General features: G+C 33.8%; 1 protein-coding gene across 1 annotated transcript; it reads left to right on the top strand.

Moving 5' to 3' along the window:
- Window positions 1-2717: 2717 nt before the first annotated feature.
- On the top strand, window positions 2718-16151 carry LOC121422692 (dynein regulatory complex subunit 3-like). The gene is made up of 12 exons (XM_041617858.1): window positions 2718-2824; window positions 6003-6227; window positions 6805-6921; window positions 7412-7578; window positions 8471-8617; window positions 9288-9407; window positions 9881-9993; window positions 10895-11069; window positions 11658-11789; window positions 12952-13022; window positions 14334-14457; window positions 15187-16151. Exons 2-12 carry the CDS (start codon window positions 6068-6070, stop codon window positions 15430-15432), a joined length of 1572 nt encoding a protein of 523 aa, XP_041473792.1. The 5' UTR covers window positions 2718-2824; window positions 6003-6067; the 3' UTR covers window positions 15433-16151.
- The last annotated feature ends 1308 nt before the right edge of the window (window positions 16152-17459 follow it).

Below are 17459 nucleotides of genomic sequence, written 5' to 3'. Positions count from 1 at the left end.
CTTCAGCCCTATTTTATTTGAATAGTATAAGCGCAAAGCGCGAGCTGATTTTTTATTGTATTTTGTCCTGAAAATTCAATATTCTGACAATATTTGTGAACCTGAACAAGATGCGTATGTAACTAGATAATTATTGCGACAGCGAAGCGCGAGCAGAATATTGGTTCTGGTTTGATCGAAAAAGGTCCTGTTAAGACCGCTTTGCAGTTAGCCTATTAAGTCGATACATAATTATTTCAACATTTCGATAATGCGAGAGCGAAGCGCGAGCTGAAAATGTTTTGACATTCCGACCTAAAAAAGAAAAAAAATGAAATTCCTAGCACTTTTGAAATAAACGTTATAGGTGTAAAAAGTAAACAACATCGATGCGAGAGAGAAGCGCGAGCGGGAAAAAAAGATATTTCAGACCTAAAAAATGAGACACTCTATTCATTTTTTTGTAAATCATGAAAAAAGAAGTTCCTACATTAATAATGCAAGGGCAAACTTGATAATTTTAGCACGTTTTGAATAACTGCTTATCTCAATAAACATATGTGCGCGTGCTTTAAAGTTAGACAGAATCTGGGCATTCTGAATACATTTCATTTTTATATCATGAAAATTGATAATGCGAGCGCGATGCACGAGTGGAAAATATTTGATATTCCGATATAAAAAGAGTAAATTTAAATACTATCTAAAGCACTGTGTAGGGAAATTGTGAAGTGTATGTGGATAACACTTAGCTGATATTTTTATTATTATTCTGATCAAGGACCTGGACATTCTAGGCCCTAAGGACACTTTTGTCATCATATGAAAATAATTTCATTTCATTTCATTCGTTTATTTCCATTTTCAACAATTACAGTTTCTTCTGTACATGTTGACATATATAAATAACAAAACATATTTCAATTATTCCTGTACAGAAAATTATATTCAAGATTATTACAAATCAGGTTGAAAATGGAGGAGGCTGCTAAAAAGCGGAGCTTGTAGAGTGCAGCCTCCTAATAAATATTCTTGCAGTTGTTTAGCATATAAAAAAAATATGGTACCAACTTGAGCATGACCAGTTGAATTAAAAAGAAAAATTGGAAATAAAAATAGAAAAGGAAATAATAACGATCTTCCTATTCCTCTTCTTATAAGCGCAATATGAAACTTTTCGAAATTCCTTTCTGAAACAAGGGGCAATTTAGTTATTAGGAATTCATTCCAATTTTATGATCATATTTGTTAATGTACATGTAATAAGCCTCATTAGTGAGTAAAAATGTCTTGATATTAGAGGTCAGAAGACTGGTTATATTAAGCACTTTTGTAATCATGAATAGGATTTATGAGTTGAAATATTTTTAACTATTAATGCGAGCGTGAAGCGCGAGATCATTTTTTAACTGTCGTAAAAGGGGGTCTTTAAGTAGTTTGCTATAGAATTAATATATAAAGGATCTTACATTTACATTTTTATCACTGCGAGCGCGAAGCGCGAGCAAAAACTTTAAATATACGTTTTGATCTGATCGAAAGTGACCTGTTAAGGACTTCATGCTTGCAGTTAATTAGACATGAAAACGTTATATAATTTCACCAATCAAATAATGTGAGCGCAAAGCCTGAGCTGAATTTTTTTTGACATTTCTACCAAAATTCCAAGCAATTTTTGTAATCTTGAACAGATTAGGTAGGCTTTACATAGCCAAAGAATTGATGTGGAAAAATTCAGTCGAGATTTAGACCTAAAAACGGGACACTCTATTCATGTTTTATTGTAAATCAAGTAATTGGGGATCTTCTTACATTCATAATACGAGCCCGCGCGCGAGCCAAACATTTTTGATATTCTGATCTGACTCCTGGATAATGATTTAAAAAGAGAACAAGCTGCCTATCTGAATAATCATGCGCGCGTGTGTTTGGGTATTCCAAATGCATTTTTATCACTAAAAATGTAGCAGGGCCCGCTGGGAGAACAGTTTTCGGAACTGAAGTGGCTATCCTTTAGGCAGACTGAAATAAACAGAAATGTTTCCTCGTCTATTTTTATTTTCACATTTTTATTATTTTTTTTTTTTGGGGGGGCGGCATTACTCTTCATGCTATTCGTACTTCATGCCAGGGGAGGCTAATAGGGGATTGTGAGACTTCCCCTTGTCCACAACTAAATGGCTGTTTCTGGATGGTTTTTTTTTTGGGGGGGGGATTTTTGTCTGTTTGTTTTCTTGTCAAAAAATGGAAATTTGAAAATATGCCTACATCCAGTATCCAGTCCATTTTGTATACATCAAGTCAACTTAAACTCGTTGAAAGCAAAAAAGTCATATTTTAATGATGATAAGCCTACTTTTAATATGACATAATATAATCATATTACAGGTAAAAAGATCAACACAGTAAATGAATAATATTCAAAACGAAATCAGAAGAATTGATAGGAAGAGGGGGTTAACTAAAAAGCAGATGGAGCTGATTGTACTGTGTATATGCCCCCTGTAATATTAAAATGCATGTATATCATATTAATTTTATTATAAAGAAAACAAACAAAAACGACTTAATTGATGAAATGCGTAATACAAATAATTGATAACTATTATAGTCTCAATTCCTAAAAAGGCAAGCCCCCGCTCCCCCCCCCCCCCCCAAAAAAAAAATCCAACATTACGACAGTGCAGTATTAGTCGCTATCTCTGACCGCGTTTTTACAATACGAGCGTGCTCATTCCTATCGCACTTATTGGTCGCTCTGACTCGCTCATTTCAATCGCTCCATGACAACAATTGACGCTACATCAAGCAGACCGTCCGGTCGGATTTAGGCATTATTAATTCTGTAAGTTATGACATCTGAGTTATATTGAATCACTTTTGTAACCATTTTCTTTTCGAACGTTGAAATATGAAATATGTTCGATTCCTGAAAGTCTATCTCGGTTGAGGTTATTTTTAAATTGATCAATACTAATAGATGGAAATATTAAGATTTTAGTTCGGTCCCACGTGCTGAGATTTTTGTAAGGCCCATGGCCTTAGAACAAGATGAGTAATTCATTGAATCAGTTTGCAGAGCTAAAAAAGAAAAAAGGGGAAAGGAAGAAAAAAAGGAAAAGAGAGGAGAAAAAAAAAGAAGAAGAAAAAAGGCGTGCCAAAAAAAGCAGGAAGGTGACAAGTGATTAAGCCAAGGTCAAGGTGAGGGGAAGGAATAAAAAAAAAATTGTTGACGATGCCGATGACAAACGATGTCACTAAAAAAAGTTTTAAAAAAGTAAAAGAAATTTTGCTCATGCTCGCATTGAATATTCGATGAAGTACATATCTGCTCAATTAATAGGCTAATATGGAGCTTAAAAAAATCAAGTTTTGAAGTCAATAAATGCTAAACATATTTCACTTTTCAGCTCAGACATCAAGCTTTCCTCATATTTTGTTTGATTTAGATCTACAAGTTGATTTTCAAAAAGTGCTCTCTGTAAAATGTCTGTTTTCTTGTCTACGTATCAACACTAACAGCTCACGCTACACACTCGCATTTCAGTTTTCAAGTACCTATTCTCTTTGTGTATTCCATAAAGTTCTCAAGTTCTCAAAATATCCATCATAACCTTGTTCATTGAATGAGTGAAAATATCCCCTTTTCAGGTCTGATTGTCAAGACCTATTAGCTAACGCTATTCAGTTTCATTTCGATTGGTCATTAATGTATACATCCATAGTGTTAATAATAAACTATTTAAAATTCTCTTTTCATGACACATCAAAAATTTTGGCTAGCAATTTGCGATCACATTAAAGGTCAAATCCACCCCAGAAAAATGTTGATTTGAATAAATAGAGAAAAATCAAACCAGCATAACGCTGAAAATTTTATCAAAATCGGATATAAAATAAGAAAGTTATGGCATTTTTTTCACAAAACAGTAATATGCACAATTCAGTGACATGCAAATGAGACAGTCGATGATTCCCTCACTATTTCTTTTGATTTATTTGTTGTAATTATAAATTATAAATTTCATTGTTTACATATTTGACAGTAAGGACCAACTTGACTGAACCATATAGCATTAAACAATGCTAATTCCACATATTCAGGGTGGAATTAACCATTGTCTCACTTGACAATGAGGAGAAAATTATATTTCATATTTCATATTATAAAATACAAAAGAAAAAGTGAGTGGGTGATGTCATCAGTCTCCTCCTTTGCAAACTGATCAGGATGTGCCTATAACTGTTTTGTGAAATTAAGCAAAATTTTTAAAATGACATAACTTTCTTATTTTATATCAGATTTTGATGAAACTTTCAGTGTTACGCTTGTTTGATTTTTCTCTTTATTTGAATCAACTTTAGGTTGGGGTGGACTTGTCCTTTAATTATTAAAAATATATTAGCCCATGCGTCCATCTATTCATAGTTACAAAAGTCCTTAAAATGTCCAATTTTCAGGTCTTAATTTCAACAAATTTCATTAGGTTTACTACATCAAAAAATAAGATAATATTTTTATGAAGTCTTTATAATCGAATTATTCTTTTTTTCAAAAGGGAATATCAACAAGCATTATTATGCGCTTAGGAAGAGGAATTGGTTGGTAGACAGTCATCATTTTCCATATGATAACAAAATGTCCTTAGAATGTCCCATTCCTAGGTCAAACTGAAAATAGGTCAAATAAAAATTTTAGCTCGCGCTTTGCGCTCGCACCATTTATTAAGTGCGATCCATATCCACTTCTCAATTTTCCTACACAGTGCTTGAATTAGAGTTTGACAACTTTTCAGAATGGAATACATGTACCAAATATGTTCAGCTCGTGCTCGCATTATTGATTTTCATGATAAAAAATGCATTCATATATAGGATGCCAAGATTCTAAGTCTAAAACTCACGCACGCATTTTTATGAGACTCGCGATTTGTTCTTTATTTACAACATGTCTAAATTACCCAGTGTCAAATCAGAATACCAAAAATTTTCTACTCGCGCTTCACGTTTGCATTATCAATGTAGGATATACCCAAATTACCCATCCTTATCATGGTTTAAAAAACATACGAGTGTCCTGCTTTTGGGTCTAACTCTCTTTTTTTCCCTCGCACTATGTGCTCGCATTGTTTAGTTATATACATATCCTATTCATGATTGCAAAAAGTGCTTACAATGTCCATGTTTTTAGGTCAGGATGTCAAAAATTCTCAACTCGCTCTTCGTGCTCACATTATTTGATTGTTGAAATATGTATCGTATTTATGGCTGACTGCAAACAGTCCTTAACAGGTCCCTTTTTGATCAGACCTGAAAGTATTCTGTACGAAAAATTTGTTCGTGCTTTGCGCTAGCAGTAATTATGTAGTTTCATACGCATCTTGTTCAGGATCACATACATTACCAAGAATATTTAATTTTCAGGACAAAATACATGAAATTTACCAAAAAAAATTAGCCTGCGATTTGCGCTCGCACTATTTAAATAGGGCTTATGAGATTTGTTGTTTTATATAGATAAGAAGTGACTACCCCTTCAAAGAACCGAATAAAAATCAATTTTGAGTGGCTGATCGGGAAAAATATGAGTGAAAAAAAATTCACCCCCCCCCTGTATTGGCAAAGGCTAAATCTGCCCCTGTTGAATGCCTGTAAAGCGGATTGAAGATTAAACCTGTCTTTCCTTAACATTACACAAAAAAGCTTTATTTCATATTATATTGTTTCTTATATTCTGGTCAAGAAGAAGCTAGGGATAGTGTGCAAAAAAAAAAGAAGTCCATGGATGATCATGGACTATGGCATGCCCAATTAATAGGAATAATACAGGATTTTTCTATCTCATCAACAACTTCATAAAACTGATTTTTTTCAGATCTTGATGAAAAGAGTGCAAAACAGACATCTACCAAACTTTATAGTAATTTATGAATTCTTTTTTTTTTATAATAATCATATGACTTTGTCTGCACATCCATTCATTTTACACAGTAATGGAATTTTTTTTTGCCTTCTATTTGCAGATCTCTGTGACTCTGTTAGTTTGGTTTATTTTCTGGTGTTGATTGTGAGAAAGTGACTCATCAATATGAGCCGGCTGTATGACACAGTGGAACCATCCGTAGTGGATGAGATAATGCTTCAGAAAGCTGTAGAGGAGCAAGGTCCTAAAGAAGAAGCAGGAAGAATAGCCAAGGCTGAAGGAATAGACTTTACTGATGTAACACAGCTTAGATTAGATTTCAAAAGTAAGGAAGTGTGTTCTTTGCTTTGATCATTGCCGACCAACTCCAGAATGATGTAAATTAATCATCTTATTGTCCCTACTAGACAATATAGTAAGGAAAATATGTTAAGGTTTTACTATGCTTTGAACAATGCCAAATCTGTATACTAAATTTAAAAATATTATATATCACTAAAGAGCAATTACACAAATTGCAAAAAGGAAGAACATTACAGTGCTGTTGTGAGATAGACATGTCTGCCCATTATTTATACCTATCATTGTATTATTGTTATAATTCATTTACTCTTAATGAAGGGTATATGCATCACACCCTTCAGATCTGTCGTTTAGTCTTTTTGGTTGAAAATATCATAACACTCTTTTATTTGTTATGTCAGTTAACCCGGATTCTTATTCCTTTTCCCACAGTAGGTAGTTATGTGAGTTATGTTTACCCATTTTCTGTCTGTCTGTCCATGAGACATGGCACATTTCTTTAGTTGAAGTAAGGAGAAGACAGATTATTAAACAAGTAAATTGTTCCAATGTCCACTTGCATAACACTATATCTATTTTCCTTCATTCAAATATTCTAGATATCCTCAAAGTTGACAATCTGTGGCAGTTCAATAATCTTGTCAAGCTCCAGTTAGATAATAACATCATTGAGAAGATTGAAGGTTTAGACACTCTCCATCATCTGGTTTGGCTTGGTAAGTTATCAAAATACAAAAGCAATTAAAGTTATTGCCTGTCTTACTGTTCTCAGAACATTTTGATATTATTGAAATATCTTAAGCCCAAGAGATGTAATAAGTAATTTTGATTCAGCACATAGATTCTTACCAAATGCAAGTATTTCTTCGTTTTTAATTTTAGATACATGTAACCTTTTTTCCCATTATGCATATAATTATTTTGTTAAGTTGCACTGCATATAGAAAAAATGATATTATTCCCCCCAAAAAAAATACAAGTAAGAAAGGATAGACCCTGTATTTGCAAAATAGCTTGGATTATTCATTATCCATTTCTATTTCAATTTCATGTCACTTACAATTTAATTATGCAAATGATTGTATTAGAGATTGAGATCAACCCTTTCAACAACTTACCAGAATGCCAGAACAAACAACAAAATATATTGTGACTGTTTGAATTGAATTTACTAACCCTGTTTTATTGCTCTCACTTCCCCCACAGATTTGTCCTTTAACAATATTGAAGTGATAGAAGGTTTAGACAAGCTTGACAAACTTGAAGACCTGACGCTGTATAACAATCGTATCACAACCTTAGAAAACATGGACAGCCTCACCAAACTTCATGTTTTCTCTGTCGGCAATAATAACCTTTCATCTCTAGAAAATGTAAGTATCATATGAAAAAATCCATGAAAATCCATAATTTACTGTTCGAAATAGACATGAAATGAAATACTCTGAAAATTTGCTTTGCCCAATTGATCGTGGGCTTGGCAGCCGATGTGCAGCACCAGATCGACGAGGCTCTATCCCTTAAATCGTTGAACGCCAAACAGGGTAGCAGCAACTCCCATCTTTTAACGTCTTTTGGTCTGATGTGGCTGGGGTTTGAACCCCCGACCTCCCAGTTGTGAGACGGACGCTCTACCAACTGAGCCAACACGCCGGTCTATATCTATATTCCCTCAATTAATGAACACTTGCAACTTTACTTTTGACCGAGTGCTGTAGAAAAATATAATTTCATTATGCTGTTTAGTGCCTTGAGCCCTCTGGAGAATAGATATGAGCAAATACTATTACTAATATATTACTATTATAATAGCTGGATTTGTATAGTGCTTTTTGCCTGAGGAAACAAAAGTACTATTATTAAACCCAGGCTTTAGCTCTAGTTACCATCACCGGCGCTCAGTGCATGGAGGGAATTAATCCTGCCAGGTACCCATTCACCTCACCTGGGTCAAGTGCAGCACAGTGTGGATAAATTTCTTGCTGAAGGAAAACACGCCATGGCTAGGTCTTGAACCCACGACCCTCTGTTTGAAAGGCGAGAGTCCGAACCACTAGACCATGATGCGCCCATTATTTATTTTATGAGTATTATTATAATTTACTGTTATATTAGTAGTATTATTTCATTTGTACATGTAGGCAATTAATGAAAATGTTTATTTCAGGACACAATTTTTCTTACTTTTAGCTTGAACCACTTGCAATAATCCATGCAACTAATCTGTGTCATTGTTAAAACCATCCTTTCAATGTTCCTTTTCAGTTAATCTACATGAGAAGATTTAAAGGTTTACAAACACTCAACCTGGCTGGCAATCCATTCTGTGATGATGCAAACTACAAGCAGTATGTTGTCGCTCACATTCCTACCTTAGCTTACCTGGACTTTAGACTCATTGATGGAAACACAGTAAGTACAGTCAAACCTGTCTTGAAAGACCACCAAACGAAGACAAAAATAGCTGTCTTCATGAACAGGTTTTTTTTTATGGACAGGTTCCTTTCAATGAATGTTTCAATGGGGGATTTTGTTCAGGCAAACCCAAACTTGTGGCAGGTTTTCCTTGATCAAGTTGACATTCTTATTGATCTATCTATTGGATGTCTGTATATTTTCACCAACAGTTTCTCCATTAGCAAGGATTATTTGAAGAGATGGAGTAACATCAAACTCATTTCTTGTTTGAAGCCCCAAGCAGACACTATGTCAGACATTGGCTTTACTGAATTTCTTTGTATATCATGGGTAGATTACAGTATGATTGTACATCTATAGGTAACTTATACAGGGAAATATGCCCTTCAAACAATAATTACTTTTTGTTGCCACTGTTTAGTTTTTATTGGGAATCCAGAAAGGGGAGTGCAATATCTCTTGACATATAAATCAAATTTTACTCAACTTGGCACGTTTTGACAGCGATCTAACATATAATCATTAAATGATACATTGTAACATACAATCTTGATTGTTGTTTGCTGGATAAGTGAATACAATCTTGACCCAGCTTTTGTTTTTAAATTGAGAAAAGAAGAAATGAATGACCTAAGCATATGTTTGTACTATTGTTTATCATCAGAAAACAGCTGCCATGGAGCAGTACAAGTATGCTATTGAAGAATTGATGGCTGATGAGACAGCAGCGGAGAACAAGAGATTGGAAAAAGAACTTAAAGAGAGCGAATTTGAGAAGCAGAAGGTAGGAAGTTCCTCATTTGTAGCTACAATCATTTTGTAAGCTTGCATTCTTAGCTCAGGTGTTAAAATCAGCTCAATGTTCAGTATTTTATGATAAAGATATTATTGAATCAATTCGAATTACACGTTTTAGTTCATAATTTTGATGGTGGTCCCTCTTTATCTAATCATCGTACTTGACACAGATAATTATGAATTGAAAAAGAAATGAGAAAGAAAGAAGGTATATTTGAGAGGTTAGTGAAATGTAAAACATTTGAGAAAAAGCCATCTCAAATCATTTGAAAAATATGAAATATTTCAACGTACATGCCTAATGGCAGAAATATGACCAAATTCGTATGCAGGTGTTGAAAGTTTTTAATAATCTGTTTAGATATTCCTAGATATTCCAACTTCACTATTTGAGAAATGAATCTAAGATGTATTTTTTTGTTGTGCATTTTTTTCATCATACCCTTATTGTCTTTTTAGCTTGCCTACATTGAGAACTTAGATGGACCACATCTCTTTGATAACATGTTTGCTGAGGATCCAGAAGCAAGCAAACTGGGAGCCCTGCCTGGGGTCGATGAACTATTGGCTGTATATCCTTTTCTTATTCAACAATATCAAGATGGTTTTGTGTATTAAAAGGCTATGGGTCAGTTCAAAATCGGTGTTGGTGTTGGAAGAATTCTTGAACAGGAAAAAAAAAGTTGTGTGGGATCCGGGTGGATTAACCCCCAAAATACCATCCAAAGCCCTTGAAAACTAAAACTATGAACAGCTCATCAAAGGGTTGATATAAGGTCTGATGTAAACCTGCATATGTAGCAAATTTGAGTTGGCTACCTAAAAAAAGTATCCCTGAAAATCCACTACTGTAGCAACTGCAACTTAGATTGATTTCTATAGTTGCAACATCTAATCTCATTTCAAAAAAATGATTTAAACCTTATTATTGATAGCTCAATACCTTTTGAGATTCATTTCAAATTTGGGGCTGTGCTGATGTACAATGCAACCTGAGATCAACACCAGAAGGTAAACACCAAACTTCAAAGCACCAGTTCATCTGTAATCCTAACTGATTTACTTGTAGTCATCATAATGTTTATATAAACAAGTGCAGTTCAGGTTTTGAATAAATCTTGAATCTTGACCCCTATTCCAAAATGGAAAGATTTAGAAGAATACCTTTCTTGTGAATGGATGTGATAAAAGAACACAAACAGGCATCAAACAACTACAGCATTGTCATTCTGTAATTTCTTTAATTATGAAGAGTATATCTCTATGATTGATATTTACACAAAATGAAATGATGAAATTAACAAGGGTAATGATGTTATGTTATACAGGGCCTGTTATGAGATTAAATACAGCTGAAGTGATTACCCTGGGTCCCGGCTCTGGGTAGATATGATTTGTTTTGCATTATCGTTATGTTTTCCTGTGTCCTGTTCAAAAAAATTGATGATGTTTAAACCCTTAACTGCTGTGCACCTATAAAGAGAAGATGGTGGCTATTTGCCAGCAGGTGTTTGACTTTGGACTTGCTGAGCATGAGAAACGATGTAAAGAAGTAGACGAGTTCTATTCCTGTGTACAAGAAGCTAAAGATGAAAACAAGGACATGGCTGTAGACATCATTGCCGTCTTCAACAAATATAAGAAGAAGGTAGGTAGATTGAATTTCATCTTCATTTTGATTAAAGACATTATCTTTGTGAGCAGGCAATTCAATTTGAAATATTCAATTTAAAATGAGATATGTATGTGGATATAATATATATATAAACTCTTGAAACCAATTTTAATTCTGTATGAAATGCTTTGTATATGATACAAGCAGGTATTGTGGTTATAGTTAAATTCCCCATCACAGAAATGCAATACAATGCAGGAATTCTATATATTGTATTGTCTCATACAGTTACATGATAACTGAAGAACTGTCTTGATTCATGCATGCATATTGGAAAACAGTGATCTGAATAGATGTAAGGGTCACTGTGTCAGAATGTCACAAAGGTATTATAATTTAAAACTTTTAGGATTCTTGATCTGTCAATGGACGAAGCATAGAATATGATTTCACACCTCCATTAATCCATCTAGATAATCTTACAAACATTAAATGTGAACTATACCCTGGTATGATATGTTTAAAAATGCATCTTTTGTGCTTGTGTTTTATACAGACAGTAAATTTTTGACTTTGAAATTAATTTTTACAAGCTATAAACTTATATCTTGGTCTTCTTAGATTGTGGCAGAGCTGACCGTGATGAGCGACCCGAATGGAATTGAATCTCAAATTACTGAATACAAAGAAGAAGTTGACATTCTGTGGGATAGATTGATGGGATTTGAACTTCAGTTGGTAGATCAACTAGAGGTAAGGAGACATTTATTGGTGATGTTCATTGTTTTCATGATACATTCTTTTAATTTCACCAATATTTGATTTGGGCGTGTTCATAAAGAGTTGCATCGTAACACAGCCCCCCCCCCAAAAAAAAGAATCAATCAAACGCAAGTCCAAATGGAGGCTTCTGATTGGCTGAAAATCAACTTGCATTTGATAATCAAGGTTTGATGCAATGGCCCCTGATGTAGTTTGTCTTAACAATATAATTCTAAGGTCACTTTTTTAAAACAATTTCGATGTCAAAGTCAATGAATTTGATTATTTTTGCTCGGGAAGTCTACATGCGTGTTCATGAGAAAAGATGGCCGAACAGTGCACCTGATAAAAATATGGAAATTATCCCCCCCAAAATGTAGGTATTAATTAAAGAAAAATTCACCCAAGATCCCCTTTAAAGTTGTAGATATGAATTCTTCTGGCATAGAGATTTTTTTATATGAATATGCCTTGATTGAATCTCTCTAGATATTAAAGAATTAGAAATGTGATAATTCTGCACTATGAAACTCTGATTTTCTTGTCAAATTATCATTGTGCAAATCATATGAACAATCACAACCAATGTGAAAATATCCATTATCAGTACTTAGCATACATCTGAAGTTCTTGGCCTCATAACACAATGTTTGGCATCAATCACTATGTGGCAAGGGCTAATCAAGTTCAAAGTTACACAACTAATTTTCTAAAACACTTACCAGGAACCAATCGGAAGCATTCTTTCATATTTGCTATCCATAGTAAATCATTGTGTAACCAGGCCCTGATGTTTAATGATACATACACAGTCAGGGCCTTTGATGCTGTAAAAGTTGCATCTTAATAAGCAATTTACAGAATCAATCGCAACTTTCATATACTTGCTTCTGATTGGTTGAAAAGTAAGTTGTGTTTGAATTCCGGTTGATCAATACCTTGAGTGCAATGGACTCACATTTTGTATGATTATGGTGATAGAGAGAGTGGAATCTCTTTACATTGCCTGTACATGAAATTAATCATCCGTATACTACATGTTAGTCTATGGAATGAAAGTTGTAACTATGCAAGAGGTTAACTTATCAAGCTTTCACTGCAGGCAGCAAGGGCCAGTATTATAAAACTTAGCATTTTTTTTTCTTCATTTCAGGATACCATAAAGGACTTTGAAAGGAACCTGGCAGACATGGTGTCATCATTCGTGGAACACGTCCAAGGATTATATCCTTTTTGAAACTGTTGCATTAATACACATATTTAAAGGACAAGCCTACCCCAACAAAAGATTGATTTGAATAAAAAGAGAAAAATCCAACAAGCATAAAACTGAACATTTCATCAAAATGGGATGTAAAATAAGAAAGTTATGACATTTTAAAGTTTTGCTTAATTTCACAAAACAGTTATATGCACATCCTGGTGGGTATGCAAATGAGGAGACTATGACGTCATACACTCACTAGTTCTTTTGTATTTTATTTATGAAATAGAGATTATTCTATTTTTCTCCTCATTGTCAAGTGAAACATCTATTAATTCCTCCCTTACGGAATAAGCATTGTTTACTACTTTACTACTGTATGATTTACTCAAGTTGGTCCTTATTGTCAAATCTATAAAAAATGAAATATTGTATAATTCAAACAATTAAAAAAAATAGTGAGTTAGGGACATCATCAACTTTCTCATTTGAGTTGTGAATATCACAGTTTTGTGAAAAATAAACAAAACTTTAAAGTGTCATAACTTTCTTATTTTACATCCGATTTTGATGAAATTTTCAGCGTTTTGCTAGTTTGATTTATCTCTATTTATTCAAATCAACATTTTTCTGAGGTGGACTTGATCTTTAATGTTATTGTGCTGGTGTGAGGTTAGCTATATGAATGTGATGAGAAATTTTGGTTCCTGTTATCTTACACAGTTATGCCTTGGAGAGAATTAATCTAAGGACAAATATGATGCAAAAAATGATTATAAAGAAATTTTGCATGCCTAACATCTGAGAAATTGTTTACGGGATCATCTTCAGTCATGCTTCTCATTTGCATATTGGAGAGCAATGATTTGATTAGATTTTGGGGTCTCAAGGTCAAAGGTCACAATTATGTTTACATGTATGTGAAAATATTTCTTTCTTGTAACAACCATATTAGGGTTCATCTTTAATCTTGGCTTATGTATATTAGTATGTGAGAGAAGATGATTTAATTTGATTTGGGTGTTATACATATTGTGTAAAGCAAAGGTCACAGAGTGTTTTTTTTTATTTAGAGGTTAAAGGTCTGTAATATATTTTTGTTCTGGCAGTGGCAGAGGAATAGTTGAGATTACTAGTATTTGATTTAAATTGATTGAAAATAGAAAATAAACTAAGATTTAATCAGCACCTCATATTAGGATGCATCCAATATATAAGTATATATTTTTGAGTTGAAATGAGTTGCACGAATGAAATTTAGAAATTGGTTTCCTCTTTGTAGCTTTGAGTTACAATGTAAGTGTATATGATCCTTGACCATTTGTATTCACGATATCTCAGATTCGAGATTTAGAGAATATCCATCATGAGCGTTTGCTTGAGATTGCTCATATCACGTTGGAGAAGTATGTTAAGAATGAATTAGATGATGAATTACCAGAGGATCTCAGAATGGTATGTACTTAATAATAATAATAGCTGTTTTTGTCTGATTTGCATTTTTTTAGTTTGAGGTGTATTTTAGTTTGATTCTCTATTAAAAACGTGATATTCGGGCAAAGTTTTAATTAATATTAAGTGTTAACTTAAAATACTATGCACACTTGCTTACCAAGAACTTTTCAGATTTGATTTGGTGTGTAAATGAAAAGGTGAATGGAACAATTTAAATGATGTACAGATGTAGCCGGGGCAATAATAATAGCAGGGCCCACTGAGAGAAGTTTTCAGAACTGTGGCTTCCCTGGGTAATATACCTACCGGTATATCATTTTTATTATCCTTTCTTAAGTTCAATTCCTCTTTATCATCCCATTCACCCTGAGCCATCTACCAGACAATTGTAGGGAATATTGAGAAATACTTTTCAAGGGAAACAAAGGTTTGGGCTTTACAGACAGATGATTCTTCTTTACAGGTGATGTAGCAGGGGGTGCTTCATAAAGCTGTTCAACAAGTTGAGAGTGATTTTAAGAACAACTGGTGATCCTTTCTTGTGGTAATTTCGTGAGGTAATTATTTAGTACATAAGGGTCACCAGTCATTATTAAAGTCACTCTAACTTACAAACAGCTTTATGAAACACCAAAATGGTTTGACTGTGATATCTGTGTTCTGTTTTTGTTACCTTTCTCAGTATTCTGATCAATCCCTAACAAGTTAGCTTTCTTTATTCTTTCATAGCTCTTGGTCGACAAGGACACTATTACTAATGCGGTGAGCGCATCCCACGACGTCCATCTTCTAAAGATTGATAACCGAGAAGATGATATCATTCAGCGTGCTAACGGTTGGTTGGGAGGTTTGATGGAACGCATTCATAATGAGGAGGAGGTGACGAGGAATCGGGACCGTGTCAAGGAAATAAATAACTTCATCGATCATCTCAAGGATGATATTGAAAACATGGAACTACCCAATGCAATGTGATGAGATAGACAGAGATATATCGCTCTACAACCTTGACTGATATGTATTTTAATTGATCTTCAAATATATTTTAACTGCAAGTAGAGCTCCAATATAGATTGATTGATACAAGGAGCAATTACATGATATGTCAAAGCTGTGACATCTTTCTTCTTAGGATATGGAGAACAATGCATGTTCAGCTTGGCCATAAAGTGTACATGCATCTGTCTAGCTACTGCTATACCCACTCCTGATAAGTACAAGTGATTCCTGCAAATCATCCTACATGTAATAAAAAAAATGTTGAAATATTTACATTCATTCACACAGAAACATTCATGCGGATGGCCGAGTACAACTGTTCTTGAGACAAAGCAAAATGCACATATTCCAGTAGATATTGCTGGCAATGTCACAAGATTGAGAAGCTTGCAAATGGTATTTTTTTCTATGTTTCTAGTGGTAATGAATTGATATCATTGACAGCATTTGGCAAGTGTTAGAATACAGAAGACTCACCACATGTTTGACATTGAGACATATCAATAAAACTATGTTTTCCTAAACTTTTTATCTTCAGATATTCTAGATATATCATTACTAGCAAAAAGAATTTTACCCTTAAGAAATATGACAGTTTGATTTAACATTACTATTTTCCCAGAGAATCAAAAGGAAGGCTTTTGTTTAAGTACACAAAGACTTGCTTGGTTGGGAAATTTGGGATATGAAATATTTAAAAAAAAGTTTATTATTCTGAAGCTTGAATAGTCAGAAAGTGAAGTAGGTTATTTTTGTACTTACGAACCTTATTCTATTTCCGAAATAACCATTATTTCATTTTTAGATTACAGAAGCTTTGAAATGACAAACCCTTTTTTCATTTTCCAACAAGCATTCAGAATAATGCTGCAGGTGTTCCTATGTATATCATTTTCGGACCAGCAAATATCTACACAATTGCAATGGTGTAAGCATGTGAGCTGTAGTAAACAAAAAAACCCCAGATGTTTCAAATTGTAATATCCAAAGGAAGTATAAAAATCAATCCATCCAATAGCATTGTTGAATTATCTCTCCTGGTAAGAATATCAACATTGCTGTTTTTACCCCATCTAATATATTGTATTCATTTTTCTGGGTCTCTATTTTAATCCATCCATATAATTATATATTTTTCATCAAGAGTGAGAGAATAGAGGCGAAGGCTTGTGATATATCATATGAAAAGAAGAAATTGCGCAACTAGTGCTGAAAATGTTATCTATTTGTACATGGGTAAAATATATGACATTACTCATTTTAGTAAAATTTCAATGAGGTACAATACTGTACTTTTTCTAACCATTTGATTGTTATGATAAGTCCTGAATTTGATGTTTGGAAACATTTGAAGTAATCATTACTAATGATTACTTCAAATGTTTCCAAACATCAAATTCAGGACTTAAAGAGAAATTCCAGTAGTTGCAGTCAACACTGATTTCATGAGAAAGTCTGTAAAACAAAGGTTAATTGTCAGTATATCATCGAGGATCTAGATCTGGTACAGTTACATTAACTGAACTTTGTGAAATCTTGAAATCTACGCTGAAAATGTTCACACCGAAGATCCCCAACACAGATAAGCGCACGTGGGACAATGTATAATTATTGCTTAAAGCGTCGGGCCCGACGCCCTACCCGAATCCTGTGCTTATTTGCTGATTTCTCAGCAATTACACAATTTCTTCCAGAATCCTTTGGCACATGCGTTTTATTTATACAAACAGACACTTTGGTGGTCATTTAATTGGATTCTGTACGAACTCATTTTGATATCGTTACCAAAACTAGCATTTACCTTTAAGTCATAATAAGACCATGGACGTACTACTAGTAGTAGGTCCATGATAAGACTAAACCAAATATTAAAAATCCATTCCATGAAAAACATAATTAAATCCCTTTATGTATAGTAAGCATACAGGGAATTGCAATTGATGTGATGTGGTTGACATACAAGTCCCTGATCACAAATTATTGTCAAGCCTTTATCCACACAA

Source organism: Lytechinus variegatus, chromosome 10 (genome assembly GCF_018143015.1).
Source record: "Lytechinus variegatus isolate NC3 chromosome 10, Lvar_3.0, whole genome shotgun sequence".
NCBI lineage: Eukaryota > Metazoa > Echinodermata > Echinoidea > Temnopleuroida > Toxopneustidae > Lytechinus > Lytechinus variegatus.
Note: the sequence above shows the minus strand (reverse complement) of the source record. Positions and strands in the feature narration are given on the sequence as shown.